General features: G+C 41.4%; 1 protein-coding gene across 1 annotated transcript in view; it reads right to left on the bottom strand.

The window, feature by feature from the left end:
• ARID2 (AT-rich interaction domain 2) overlaps positions 1–12,083 on the bottom strand; it is a 92,925-nt gene extending 80,842 nt beyond the window's left edge. Inside the window, exons 1-3 of the mRNA XM_054275367.1 lie at positions 11,556–12,083; positions 11,302–11,395; positions 10,085–10,182 (exon numbers count right to left, since the gene is read on the bottom strand). Coding sequence (XP_054131342.1) covers positions 10,085–10,182; positions 11,302–11,395; positions 11,556–11,647 — 284 coding nt within the window. The 5' untranslated portion in view covers positions 11,648–12,083. The remainder of the gene's footprint in view (positions 1–10,084; positions 10,183–11,301; positions 11,396–11,555) is intronic.
• Between the last annotated feature and the right edge of the window lie 3,363 nt (positions 12,084–15,446).

The following is a 15,446-nucleotide window of genomic DNA, read 5'->3' as shown; positions in this document are numbered from 1 at the left end:
CATATGCTTTGACTAACATAACACCTTTCTAATTAATAACTTCATGTTACATAAACAGAGAAGGACATGGCATTAAACAGGGCAACAAGTTCAGCAAAGTTGGAAAAAAATACAATAATCTGAAGCATTTTTGGGGAAAAAAAATCCAAAAACCCCACTTACTAGAAGTGTTCCAAACTGTATGGCAGTTAGGGCCCTGTATACTCTTCAAATCCAACTACACGCAGTATTTCACTACAGGGGTCAGCCTTTGCACATACCTCTGCTCAGAAACAGTATTTCCACTTTAAAAAAAAATTAAAAATCAAGTTTCTATGCCTTAGAATTACAAAAATGACCTTGGAAGAACAAGCAAAATGTCCCCAATGCTGCAATGCCTGACTAGGTCCCGCAGAGTACCTGAAAACACATTTTTTAGGTGGGTGAAATACCCTTTATACACTCATCTGGATCCTGTGAATGCAGCATGCCCACAGCTGCAGAATTTGTTTTTCAGGTACCACAGAATCTATTACTGTTTTGCTGTAAAATTCAGTATTTTACTGTTGCTAGGCACCTGACATTTAGTGCTTTGTCCTCTTGCCCTTTTACTTGCATACATCCTTTTTTTCCTTCAATTTTCTTACAATTAGAAATTCATTTGATTACAGTAAATATCCCATTTGGAGTCAATGGGTACAGACATCAAGGGGACAAGAAACAGAGACTGAATTATGGCCTGTAGTCAAAAGATTGAGAAGATGATGATTAGAAGAGAATGAGAGACAGAAAGACAGAGCTACATGGCCCACATGGGTAACACCATGGAAGGCAAGAGTGGAGAACTGATGCCCAGAAAGCAAACTCAAAACCTCTTTAGAAATAACTAACATTAAGATTAATCAATTACCACATTGAATGATGAGTCAAAATGATGTGTACATTGATAAAACACATTAATACTGCCATGAAACTTATTCCCACTTCTCACAGAGAGCACAAGGCTCTACTGTAAAGAATATTCTCTAGAAACACAGTTACAGTTGCACATTCATACTTATATGAGGCAATTCCTGATTTTTTTCAGGTATTTACTGTATAACTGTAGCATTATATGAACATGTACGGGTAGAAATTTTAATTTTCCTGGGGTTTCATAGATGGTATTGGGGTGTGAAAAGCAGCCAAGAAACAGCTCCAAAATCTAAAACATTTCAAAGCTATACTATCACCCCAAAATTACAGAGGACATCTGTGAACTCTGTTTACCTGGCCAGTGCCTAGATTCTTCATCATTTCATGGAGATCACTAGAAAATGGACACTCCTGACCAAAATAATCAGGTAAAGAAGAACTATTCCTAATAGTATTTCCACAAGTTTTCTTCTAATATATAGATTTGAAGAGCAAACAAACTCATACACATAGTTCTGCACCTATCCTACACCATAATAATTATTAATATACTCAAAGATTTACCTCCAGAGTAAACTATTTTCATTTAGCTTAATACAGCCCCTGGGATGTACCCCGAACGGAAAGTTCCCCCAGTACATTATGTTCCAGTAAGACAGGTTGTTATTGCACTTCAGAGAAATCGACCAGAACTACTCAAAGTTAGTCACAGGATTTGGTGATCTACGGACCTGAGAATCCCAGCATGTGGTTTATCATGGAAGCATGGCAACCTCTGCACTGGGAGGCAGAGGCCAGCCAGCAGACATCACAGCACGTAACAGTGAAGAAACACATGCAGCCAAAAGTGTGGGCCATCTAAACCTCAGCAGCCATGTCAAAAGTCCACCAACCTCTGAGAGAAAAGCTCTCTGCAACAGAATGACTGCCTTACAAGATTTTTATGTATTTTAAGCAGATATGGATTGATAAGTAACACTGTAAATTATTCTGAGAGACTAATAATCTCAACTGTAGCTCCTCCCACACCAATAGAAAATAGTATGAAGACAGTTCACTCCTACAGACAAACATGCTCCAGTGCATCATTCAACAAAACTACACTGTATTATAACTCTATTATGTGTGATCTCTCTTGCAACATAGCTGCCTTGCTACAATTTATCTGGAGTTAAAATAAATGCATGCACATTCAGTTTAAAGATAGGAAAACAATAAGTGGAGTACTCAGCTTCACTACCTTACTGCTAAAAATGTAATTCAAGTCTGGTTAAGACTTGAACTTGTTGCTCCAAGGAGACTGTATTTGAGATGTGATACCCAGCTCACTAATCTAGTACTTCAGGCAAAGCCTAAGCTCACTGTTCTGGGTACCATCTTGCTGTTTTATTATCCTCCCTCAAGATAAGCTTCTTTCTTTCGACCGTTTCAATATTTCTCTGCTTAGGTATCCCAAGTTTATTTATTCCCTAAGGAATAAAGATTGTTCTTCCTCTCATCTGTGCTGTATTTTCTGCTTCTCAACACTGCAGAGGGCAAATAACCTTATGAATAGTTTTACTTTCCTCATATATTCCTAATTTATATTCATTTTCAAATATTTAAGATATGAGATAGAAGCATGAAGAGACACAAACCTGCATTAAAGAGCTTAAAGTCTCACACTTCTCTTTGAGATAGGTAAACAAACATCAGTATAGCCACTTTCTAAATATGAATAAAAAGATTGTAAATGATTTAACTAAGGCCACAGAATCAATATGTATCAGAGTGGTAACCAGAAACAAGACCATGTGATGGGATCTCCGGCCTATACCCAATCTCCTCTGTGAACTGCGCTGACCTGTAATAATGTGGACTGATACTGCAGTAACTCCAAGCAGCCCCATTTAAGCTATAAAACACCACTACAACACTCAGAACAAGCATTTTAAAACAAAACACAGCAAAACAAAACACGAACAGCTCATTCTCATGATCTTACATATTTAGTTCTCAGTTCTCCAATTCACAGAACATAACATTAGCACTGTCTGGAAAATAAAACAGGATTTCTCAGCTACTGATTAAGAGGAATTTTAAAAGATAGTAACAGTAGCCTCTTTTTATGGATAGTTTAACTAAGGATCAAAATGAAGACATTTTCCTGTCAGAATTGGATTCCATAAAACAATTATTAACAGGATTAAAATTATATTCTATAAAAACAATTATTAAAAATTAAAACTGGATTATTATAAAAATAATTGGCTTTAATGTATTTAGGTTTCATCTTATTTGACATACACCCTCAAAGTAACAATCTGAACCTCTGTTACCTCTGGTACCTCATCTGTAAAAACTAACAAATCGTATTTCTCTATTTCACTACTGGGGAAAGGGTTAAGAAAGAAAAGAAAAAAAAGAGTATCAAAGTCTTATCTATTGAGATTTAACTGCAAATAAGCAAGGTAATTAAAGGCTGCTAGCTCCAGAATAAAATTAAACAAACAAAAAAACAACCAAAACCAAACCAAACAACTTCGCTTAGCCCAGGCTTATTCCATGTGACAAGGAAAGAAGTAATACCCTTGCATTCCATATGCATTCTTGATCATATTGTAATTAGCTTAGCATTCATTCAAACCTAAGACATTACAACAGATAGCAATAATTTTAAGGCATAAATTCATTTAAATACTGTTTTGGTTTAAGAATAGAAAATGGTCTTAAATAATTAAGTTTCCACTAATTCTTAGAAGATTAAGCAGGTGCTTGAAGTCACCACATTTACTACAGTGTTGCCAGAAACTTGCTCTTTGTAGATTATTAGTTCTGATAGCTGCCCATATAAGCTTTCAAGTTAAACAATCAGAATTCTGAATTAAAACTGAAGAACAACATTCACCTCTCCCCAAATAAACTAGTGAACTTCAGCATAACAGCAGCAACTTAGGTAGTTTCTACAAAAAGCTTGCAGAAAATAATCAGGAAAATATGTTTATGTTCATCGCACGAACTTTTCACTACATCTACCAGCAGTAAAAATGAGTTTACCCTCTGAAGAAAAAGCTGAGAAACTTTGATAAGAGGCCAAACTCATCTGCACAGTAAACTGGTATCACAATGTCATTCTAATAAAGGGCAATTTTAGGGTAGCTATATCCCCTTTCATTTGCTGCTTGCTCCCTTCAGAGGAGTCCTAATGCAAATGTTGTACAGTAAAACTTCTGTTTTCCTTTGAGCAAACTCCCAGCAACCCTGACAAGACCTCATGCATCCAAATAAGTAACTTCTATTGAGAGACATTCTGAGATTTTAGCAACCAACATATTTAATTTCCCTAAATAAAGCTTTATTTCATGAGCAGTAACTAGTCTTGATTGTATGTTGGCTATATGATTCAGTACAACTAAAACAAAATTCCCCCTTCAACTATGTAAAATATTCACTTCAGACTTTAAAAGAAAGGCCTTAGACACCTGACTGAAACATGCATTACAATTTTTGCTTTGAGGAAGGAAAAGCAAATTTTAAGAAGAAATCATAAAAATGTCATCCACGTATTTGTTTCCTGTCTTGCCAGTGACTGCAGGATTTGGGACAAAATTAAGTGCAAAAGATTCCACAAGATCAAGTCCATAGGTATGCAAGATGAAAGCCTTCATTATGGCATTATTCAAGGATGGACAAAAGCTGTAAGCTCAGCTGGTCTCTATGCCATTCCTGGCTCATTACCTGTTGCACATGTCTGGGTGTCGTGGCCAGGCCAGTGCCCGGTATGGGGGCTCCCCTGTACTCTGCCTGACACACTATTCATACCTGAAGGGATTCAGGTATATCTTGGGGGGTTTTGTGCTGCTCACTGCTCTGAATTGTCTCCTTCAGTTTTATCTCAGCTTACACATCAAAACAGCCTCTTCTTTTATTTAAAATTACCTCCCTTTTAACTGTTTAGACCCTTCAAAATGCTTGGAAGATATAATTTCCCCTTCTCAAACAAACTGTTAATTGAGCCAAGCAAAACATATTTATAATTTTTTTTTTATAATCAATTAGTCCTTTCAGCTTTTTTAACATTTTGCTGCTCTTCTGAGTTTCTGCTAAGCTACCCCACCTGTTGCAAAGGCTCTGAAGTAAAACAGTACTCTAAACACAGTCCCATAATCTTGTACAAAAATCCATGTCCCATTTGTCTAATGTTTGCTCAATGCCACTGTGGGTGCAACCTAAACTTGTTCTAAATTTTACAAAGTCTATATATCATATTTCAAATTGGGGGCTGTCTTTCCTGTCAGAAGCATGCACAAATCCCTTTCATATGAAAGGGAGTTGGGTTCACACAACTGACAGGATTATCAGGCCCATGGTATCACTCCTATCCCTTTTTCAGCAATACTGCTTTCCAGGTTATTCCCTCACAATGAATACCTGTTTTGGATTACGAGCCCTCAATTGTTTTAGCTTGCATTTTTCAAACTAAATCTCGTATGTACTTTCCAACAATGTGCCTAATTTCTTTAGATTACCTTTTCTTTTCTGCCCTGTCTTGTGCTTAACTCTTCTATCATTGCTGGCTAATGCTGCAAGTGTAGTATTCAACCTCTCATAAAGTTAAGGAAAGCAGACACTAAATATACCTAAAATGGCTAAACTTGTATTACTACGTGCATATGTAAGCACTGATGATACTCTTTTAGCACCTAAAACTGCTGTGACTCACCACATCTATTCTTTATACTTGGTTCTATTTTTGTTTATGGTCCTTCATCCAATTTTTCATTAACATGACTATCCATATACATAAATAATTTCTTAACAAGAGATTTCTGAATTTCAGAAAATATTTAAAATTTTACTACAGCTACAACTCTCTATTCATTTACTGGGGCCTTGAATCTGCAATCAGATCTGGCAAACAAGCCAATCCTGTACTTCTCCATACTCACTGAACTGTGTGCAGATGCTGTTGCAGTATCAGATCCTAATTTTAAACACTAAGCAAGAATAACAAAAAACCTCTCCTAAAGTAATTTTTGCTTAGAAAATTCCAGGCTTCTTATTATTGTTTTTCTGATTTTTCTGCCATTATATTACTAAGAATCCCTTTTATCTAGTTCTTAAGCTCATGCTTTTTTTTTTCTTTCCCCCTTTATTTTATTTTTTTAAAAATCAGTACTATTGTTTAATTTCTTAAAGGCATCTGGAAGATCAAATGACTTATAAATATATCTTCAGATCTTTCAAGAACCCCCTCTATTTGTCATCAATAACTACTTCATATGGTTCTGATTGTTAACTGCTCACTTTTTTTTCATCTTACTATATATGGAATTTCAGGAAATTCAGCATAATAGCTTGTCTTAATAACAACTTTATGCAACTTCTCATTTATGAACTGACCACTTTCCTCTCTATTTGACTTCCCCTTACTTCCCCAATATTTACAACAGCAAATTTTTATTCACCTTGAACTATTATTAGCAAATTACTACTGCCTTTGCCCAAAGCATACAATATGTATGTGCTGTCCACCTTTCAGGAATTCTCCACAGAACTAAGACAAACTTATTTTACCTTACAACTAGTCCTTTCATACCATTTACCTTAATGTAGATAAATAACTTTGAAAAGCAACTGATTTTCAGTTCAGTTAGGCATACTTCATTCACACATTTAAGCTTACAAGGTCTCTCACTCCCCCAAAATAGATGAAGATCCACAACAGAAATAAATGTATCACTTGCACTCACACGAAAACCAACAGAACCTTATACCAACACATGAGGTCACATCAGCCCAATTCTTTGTAGGGCTGTAATGTAATCTACTAATAAGATAAAAAACAGGCTATATTCTATGCTAGCTTTCTTTTTACCAAGTGGGGGTTTACTAACAACAACATAAATGTATGTCCACATTACTGATATTTACATGTATTACCCCATACTAAAATATTTTCATTAACATTATGAAATAATTTTTCAAGAAGCATTTAGAAAATGCTTTACTAATTCACCTCAATTGAAATAAAACATCCAATTTGCACTTCATCCAAGGGAATTACACTCGGTGTTGCTGTAAAGTCTTACAGAACTACATTAACAAGTACAGTCTATCAATGGTTATTGGCACTGTGGCTTTTGACTGCTCACTAAGAACCCCAGTGCATAAATTAGTTCACCTGTCAGACACCTCAAAGCAACAGAGGCACTAAGTTTGAATGGTTCAGACTTTCCCTATTATACATTACTTTTTCCAGTGAGAGAAAAGGGAGAAGGGGTAGATAAATAGGTTATCATGTATTCAACTATCACCTATCATAAAACCCATTGGAATTGTATCACAAGTTTAAACAATTCACTTCTTTAATGAAGCCTAACATAGATTCCCAAAGACACACAGCAAAATTCCAGGACAGTCAAGTGAAAAAGTTATTTGAACAAAAATACAAACTTTAAGAACTGCCTCAATAAATACCATAACCCAATGACTGTTTTGCAAAACATTCAGTTTGATCAAGCCTATAAGACTACTGACCTCACGCAAATAAATCAATTTTTAAATTTGTTTACATAGTAACTTTAAGTAAAAAGAGCAGCATTATTAGTGGCAACACAGTGAAATGAGCAAGTGGTCCATGCAGCTTGAGATTTTATCTCAGTCAAGACACTATGCCAGATGTTCCACAGAAAGAAGCAACTTTCAGCACAAACCATCCCAAATCCAAATCTGCAAACATATTCATGTAGGTGCATGCCACTAAATCCCTCTGAATTCAACAGGGTCTCCATCTGCCAAGCAGATCCCTCACTTTACAGTACACATGACATGCCATTGGATACAAATTGAAATACAAGCTGATAGGCCTCAATTTGTCTGGCTTTGCTTGGAAAGTCATTAGAGTAGTGAGGCCAAGACTACAGTCATACCTGAGGTTCACAAGACACATTTTTTGCTTTCCAAAGGTAATTGCTCAGCAGTTCATTCAAATCTAGCCTTGTAAAAAACCCCAGATTATGTTCTTCAACACAGACAAGCTAGACCCTTTTAACCAATTTATCATTAGAGCCTTTATTTTTTCCCTAGAACTAAATGCTGCTGCCCCCCTTACACCTTCTAGGTTGCAGCTAAACAGACATCAACCCAGCAGAGAGACATGTACATACAGTCTTACAACTGCACATGGAAGAAGGTGAACTCAGCTGGGAAACAGTTCCCATCCAACTCAGACCATGTGAGAAGCAACAGTGAGTAAAGCAGCAATTCAGAAAAAACAAAACCAAACAAAAACCAAAATGATCACTAAAAATCAGTCCACCCCAAAACCAACAACCTTGATAGCTTATTTCAGAATGGCTTAATCACAGAGCTTATATAAAAATATTTTTAAAGGTTCTTCATCTTAACCATTTATCAACTTTTTTCTTAAATTCAAAATAAACAAAAACCCTTTAAATTATTTGTATGTAATCAGTTATATATGTATTCAACAACCGTATTTTAAATAATGTCAACACCAGTATGCCAATAATAAAAATAACATTTTTGTATGTCTGACTAATTTAAAAAGTAATATCTTATTAAAAATTAATAGCCATTAGAAGGCTAAATTAACATTGTGTTAACTGTCACAGCATATAATGGCTCTCAAAATACACATGAAAACAGAAATGACATACAATCTTCTACTGCAAAAAGTGAGGCCATTCAAACACTTAAAAACATGGAAATAGAAATAAAAGGTAAAAACAAAAAAACTATCATTTTGCTAATTATACGTAAAATCTAGTCAACTAACAAATTACATGGTCCAACAGAAAAACTCAAGAAGCAAAAAACCTCTTTCTATGATGTGACAAATCTTCAGCAACACTATTTCAGTACTATGTAGGAGAGGAGGGGTAAAAAAAAAGAGGGAAGGATATCCTAAAGCAAGCTTCCCACTTGATTTCTAGGCCTGCCACCAACTTTAAACTCTACTAGAGCTATTAACAATGGTAGTTTCTTTTCTTAATCTGAATCTTAAAGCAATTGTATGCCATCACCAAAAAAACCCCCAAAATTTCAGTAACTACAAATATTTGGCTAAGGTTTCCAGACATCACTGAAACTCAGTAACTGCTCCACTGTGCTATGAACTCTACAGCTTCAAGCTGGAAGTCAATCTAGGACAACCAATAGAAAGTGCACCTGTACAATTACTGCATTTCCTATTTCAGAAGGCCACACCAGAAACAGAAAAAGCTTGTGTAAACTCAGCTCACCAAAACAGAAATTCAAAAGCACATATTGATTTTGTACATACTGCACATCTATATTATCATTAATTGTAATGAAAAAAATATTGTATTTATAATTCAGAAACAGAAAACTATATTCCTTAACCAACATCCATTTAACTTCATTCTAAATGAAATATAAGTATCCACATATATAGTATCTAGAACAACTATATACACAATCATTTAAAAATCTTTTCTACAAAAAAATAATCACCAAACTTAATAAAAATTAATTTTTTAAAAAGTAATCTAGTAAATTAATAGTACCATACATAGTATTTTAAAACATTCAATATGAGCTCCATGCAACAAGGAAAAATAACCTGTATCACAAAAAAATAATCTGCATCATTTCCAAGAAATGCAACCTTATTTTTAAAACCTGCAGAAATTTACTGTTTTACAAGTAATAAAATAATTGTTTAGCTCTTTGTATTCTAAAATAGAAGAGAATGATATATGCTGCTAGTAATTGAGAACAATATAATTTGTGCAACAGTCCTGCAGATGCATTTTTATTCGACATCTGACCCCACTAAGCAGCAAACAAATTTACATATATCAACACATTTCAGTGCTCCAAATATTAATCTAAGTTTCTATAACTACAATAATGTGATCTCTTAGTAACAGTCCTTTAGTACCGTCATTCTAAAACAATCAAAAAAATGGCCTCTGACATATATTGTTTGTGTACTTGGGATCCCTTCAAAGTTTAAGGCTTGCAGATGTAAAATAAAAAAACTACAAAACAGAATCACCTTTAACTGATCACTGCACCAGACGAGAAAGGAATTACAAGGGTTTTTTCTGCTTTATTTTATAGCATTTGAAAAGAGTAGGGATATTTTTATTATTGCACACACTGAAAACTAAATATAACCCCGCACTCAAAAATACTACTGCAACAGCTTGATAGCACTCACCGCAAGTAATACTGTTTTAAAGCGAAGGCAGCGTTAGAACAACTTCTGGGAAAGTTAAACTCTTCTACAATTTCTCCCCACTGATTCTTCTCTGATACCTGTCAAAAACAACACACAAGCCGAGATACACAACGTACACGTAAACATGTTGCTGACAGCGAACATCACAAAAAAAAAACAGGCTGCCATGAAGCAAATAGATAAATATATAAAAAGAAACAAACACGAATGTATATGGGATTTAGGACTATATATTTTACTGACAGTTGCTAGTATTCCCCTTTCGAGAATAATCCTGCTTCTCAGGGTTCTTTTACTGCATTTATTTTTTAACATACACATTATTTCTTTCGGGGAGAACGGCCGGGAGTGGTGGTATTGTTTTGGGGTTTGTTTGTTTTTGTTTTTACTGCCTGGACAATAACCAATCGGGAGTCCCTCTGTCGCCCCCTTTTAAATCCTAACGCGGTCCGTTAAAAACCCAAAGAAGTTTAAAATAATGCAGGGAAGTGCTGGCGGGGGGCGCCCCCTGGGCTGCGGGGCGCGGGGGCGCCGGCCCGGGGGGTCCCCCCAACACAGATCCATAGACACAGAGAGGCCTTTCTTTTGAGGCCTACATTTCTGTCCCCAGCCTTGAAGCCTAAAGATGGCTATTTGATTACACACCGTCTTGGGTGCCCCTTTTGTTATTTTTCCCAGGGAAGGGCTCGGAGGGCAGCGCCCGGCCCCCCCCGGCTGCGAGGATCGTTCCCTAGCCCATGCTCCGTGCCGATTATCGATGTTAAACATGCCCGCTAATTTTGAGTTGCACTAAAACTGCACTCAGACTCTTTCCTCTGTCTCTCCCTCTGCAAGAGAGACGCACAGAGCTGCCACCACAGCCGAAAGAAGCCTGGTCTCGGCGCCCAGCAGCTCCCTGCTCCCCCCTCGCCTTCTCGCGGGAGGGGGGCATGGGCGAGGGGGTCCGGCGGAGGCGAAGGAGGCAGGAGTGGGGTGCGCGCCGTACCCCCGGGTCCCCCTCCATCGCGCCGCCGACAAGGCCGAGCCACCAACCTGCCTATCTGCTCGCTTCCTCCTTCCACCCCCCACCTTCTCTAACCGGCTTTAAATAGGACGGTTCCCGGCCACCTCAGCTCCCCCCGCCACCCCCGGGGGTCAGAGGAGACTTTTGGGAAGAGGTTAGTGGGAGGGAAACCCAAATTAAAACTTCCACTCACCTTCCCAAATCCGCCTAAAGTGGTGACTCTGGTATAGAGAGCGTGAAGATCCAGCTCCTTCCCACCCACCACGGGGATCTTCTTAAAAGGAGACCTGCCAAAGGAGATACACACAAAACACCACAACTTGTCAGCTCTGCCCCCTTTTCTCCCCTCGCTGGGGCTGCCGTGTCCTTCAGGGAAGGGGCTGGAAGTTGGATCTGGTCGATTTAAAAGCCTCCCCCCCTCCCGTTCCATCTCCCCATTTTCCTCACCCTCTGCTGTGGTGAAACTGCCGCAGCTCGTCCAGGAAAGCGAGTCCCTTTCTCCGCTGGTCTGCGTGGTTTTTACCCGTCGAATTTGCCATTTTTGTAATAAAAAAGGTTCTCGTAAAAAAAAAATCCAATTAAAAAAAAAAAAAAACGGCCGACAACAACAACAACAATCCCCGGCTCCTCCTTGTCTTTAAGAGACCCAGGTGCCCGTGCTCGGCCGGGGATCAGCCATGGAGAGGGGCTTGTTTAAAAAAAAGTTTAAAAGGAATAAGGGAGCCCCGAGAGTGTGGTAATTGCGAGTCCTGTCTCCACACAACACACGGGCGAAGAGGCAGGGAGGGAGAGGGGCACCTCTCAGTAATTCCTCCTCCCGCGGCTGCTGCCTCTCTCAGCACCACAAACCCAGCCGATCCAGCCTGCACATGAGACTCAACATGGTGCTGCTGGATCACACAATGAATTGGGTTACTGTTGTGGTGGGGCGGGGGGGGAGCCGGAGTGAGGTATTGACAGTGTGTGTGTGTTACAGCCGCGGCTCCATGCGATCTCCCTCCCTCGCTCGCTCGCTCCCTCGCTCGCTCCCTTACACACACACACTGTACAGCTACGGCGGCGGCGGCGGTGGCGGCGGCAGCGGGATTCACTTCTCTTCTCGCTCAGACAAAAAGATCTGAGGCCGCCGTGCTTCTGCCTGGACGAGAGCGCGACACAGCGGGCCCCGGAGGCCGGTTCCGGTACTGCAGGAGGCAGCTCCAAAGGCAAAAGCCAGCACAGCCCCAGCAAGCAGTTCCTGGCGGGGAACAATAGGCTCCTCTCGCCGCTAAGGGCTCATCTGCAATGTGCCGCAAACTTCACACAAAGCCGGGCGGAAAGAGGCGAGGGAGAGGGAGAAGAGGGAGGAAAAAAACGGCTACTACCGGCTGTTCCGGGGCGCGGGGCCGGTGCGGGGCCCTCCCGTGCCAGGCTCGCGCCGACCGGCCTCTCTCCGCTGGCTGCCGGCGGGGGGGGTGGGGGGGGGCGGGGGGGCGGGAAAGGTGGATTTGGAAAGCGGGGACGAATTTTTTAATTGGACTAAACCCAACGCCCTGAGTTCAAGGGGAGAGAAAACAACAACCGAAGGGGGCACTGGTGGGATGTGGACTTTCGGAAAACTTTCCGACTCCCCCGGGCCGAGGTGTTTCCAAGGGCAGGAAGTCGCCCCGGATGGCACGGCGGGGGCGAGGGGGGGCAGCAGGAACCCCTGATTTCGAGGCATGAGGGCTCTAAAACTCCCCAAAGGAGAATGCCGAGTGCTCCCCCGAGTAGGAGGTGCCCTGGAGAGGTTTGTCAGTAGGAGCCTAGGCTCAGGGTCACTCCATGAATATTTCTTATTCCTTCTTTCTCTTGGGATACTACAGTCTGTAATCTAAGTGTCTCAAGACTGCTGTACACAATCTAAGCCGCTCATATCTTTCTGTACATTGACAAATGGAACATGCAGCACAAAATTAATGGAGGAGGAAGGTCTTGGCCCTCACCCCGGATGGGCAGCAGCCCCCACTGGCACTACAAGCGCTAGCCCTCTGCCTGTGGTGTGCACAGTGTTTGTAAACACCCTTCCTGACGTGTTTTCCACTTGGGAAACCAGGAGAAGACCTGCATGCCGACCACGGTGGAGCTTGGTGCCACTTGGGGTAAACAGGAGCAAGAAAGGGTCCATGAAGTGGACACTCCAGGGTGAAGTGTGCTTTCCATCAAACCTTTGCTCCTCAGGTAAAGCAAGCAGTGCCCAGGTGGGCATTTGTCCTTCCCCAGCATGCAAACAGCCACAGGTGAGTGATTGCTCCAGTTTAAGAGACTCTGAAGGAATATTTGCCCCTTGCAACCTCTACACTGAAATCCAAAGCTAGAGGCCTACAGCCTTGGGGTTTTTTTAAGCAGAACTCAATAAAGTCAGTAAGGAGCTGTGTTTTAGAATCAATGGCATATGATGGCCTCCAGTGAGCACTTAAAGAAGGAAATCTGCAATCCCTTTCTACTCCGTGTACTAACTTCAGAAAACAATATTTTTTCAAATATTTTATCCTTTTGACTGGTTTGTTGTTTCAGCTTGAATATAGAGACAGATACAATAAAGCTTGGTAAGCTTTGCCCTGGGTTCATGATCTGGGGGAAAAGGACAGAGAAATAAATATCTGAGTTTCAAATTAACACTCTATACTGAAAGTTGGTGGTGTGTGGATGTCAGAATATGAAATGCATAGTGTCTTATTCACTGTAGCATTAAGAGCCTTCCCTCCTCCCCCCTAAAATTAGACCTTCAGATCTTGGTCTGCAGCTCCTGTCTCTGACACTCTGAGCTTCTGCTATTTCAGCTACAGTATGCGTAAGACTGCCAAAGCCAGGATAATACAAATCAGAGAGGTTTAAAACAAGCGACTGGGGGGCTAAATCGCTGTTTTAGACGCACAGTCAAACCTCCCTTCTCGGGAGGGCGGTGGTTTTTAATCATGCCTTAAAAATTCCTTAAAAGCAGGGGTCTCCCCTCCGCGAGGGGCAGTAGGCAGAGGTGAGTCACCGCTCGCCCGGGCGCCCTGTGAGGGGAGCGGGAGGCCGAGGGGAGGACAGACAAGTTGCGTAGCAGGGCTAGGTGGGTTTCCATGCTAAGCACAGCAATTGCGCACGGTCCCTTACGTAACTGTCAGCCGGGGATTCCCTAGATGGGGGTCACTTTATTCAACCATTACATAGACCCCGGCCGCCGCTCCGGCGCGCCTGGGCTGCCGCGGCCGTCGCGACTGAGGCTGCGGCTGCTGCAAGGGAGCGCAACGGCTCCTCACAAAATGGCGGCGCCCATGGAAGCGGCAGCCCCATTTTGTGCCCGGCAGAGCCTGTCAACAAACACCGACTTGGCCGAGGCTGAGGAACAGAAGGCGGCGGCTCGTTCGCGTTACGGAGCGCGGAGGGAGGAGAGCGGAGGATTTCACCGCCCTCCTGCCGCCGAGAGGAGACTCTGGAGCGCGCGCGTTGGGGGAGGGAGGAGAGGGAGGTGAAGGGGGACGCGAGCAGCGAGCGAGTCAGAGGCTGCGTTATCCCAGCGCGGAACTGCCGGAGCTGCGGCGCGGGGGAGGGGAAGGCGAAGGCCAAGGCAGGCGGCCTTGGCGCTGCCCTCGCCGGGGCGTAGCTCCCGCAGACCCGGGGACTGCGGAGAGCCGGGGGCTGCAGGAGCGGCTGGCGACGCCGGGCCGGGGGCCGGGGCTGCCCGCACGGGGGGCGCTGCGCCCCGCTCCCGCGCTGCCCGGGCGGACGGGGCCATTCCTGTCGGATTCCGGCGAACCTGTAATGAATGACAGGACGATCGAGCTCCTTGTGTAGCTAACTAGGTCACTGTCAGCACTTAATTACTGTTTGTTTCATTTTAGTGCGTGCCTTATGAATAAACCGGCTATTAGGCTGATGCTTCAAGTAACATTATCCAGCACCAAGGTACAAAATGTCTGTATTGGACTCTGATCTTGCGATGCTAGCTTGGTAGTAATTACTGTTTTACATTAACGATGTCTTGGTTGTTATAGCTTGGTTATTCGGCTTATAGCTGAAACAGGTGGAGATCCCTTACGATAAGGTTGTGAAGCTGATTCTAGTATGACACCACCGGGTTTGTTTGTTTTATGTTTGTAAATCCTCCGTTTTTAGAGATAGAAAAGGGGTTTGTGCATTAAGACTTTTTTTTTTCTGTTCTATTTGTCTTAAAATGCATGCTTTTTAATAGTATTAAATAAAGGAAATTACCTATTTCTGATGTATGTTATAATTTTTAAGTGTACCAAAATTACCTTGATATTAAGGAGTTTTGAAATATCTTGTTGCATACTAAACAGTCAAAGATCAAAAGCAGGAAAAAGGAAAAAA

The sequence above is a fragment of the Melozone crissalis genome, unplaced genomic scaffold (assembly GCF_028551555.1).
Source record: "Melozone crissalis strain CALT ecotype California unplaced genomic scaffold, PUWL_Pcris_2 ptg000004l_1, whole genome shotgun sequence".
In the NCBI taxonomy this organism is placed as follows: domain Eukaryota; kingdom Metazoa; phylum Chordata; class Aves; order Passeriformes; family Passerellidae; genus Melozone; species Melozone crissalis.
This window is presented reverse-complemented; position numbering and strand designations above follow the sequence as displayed.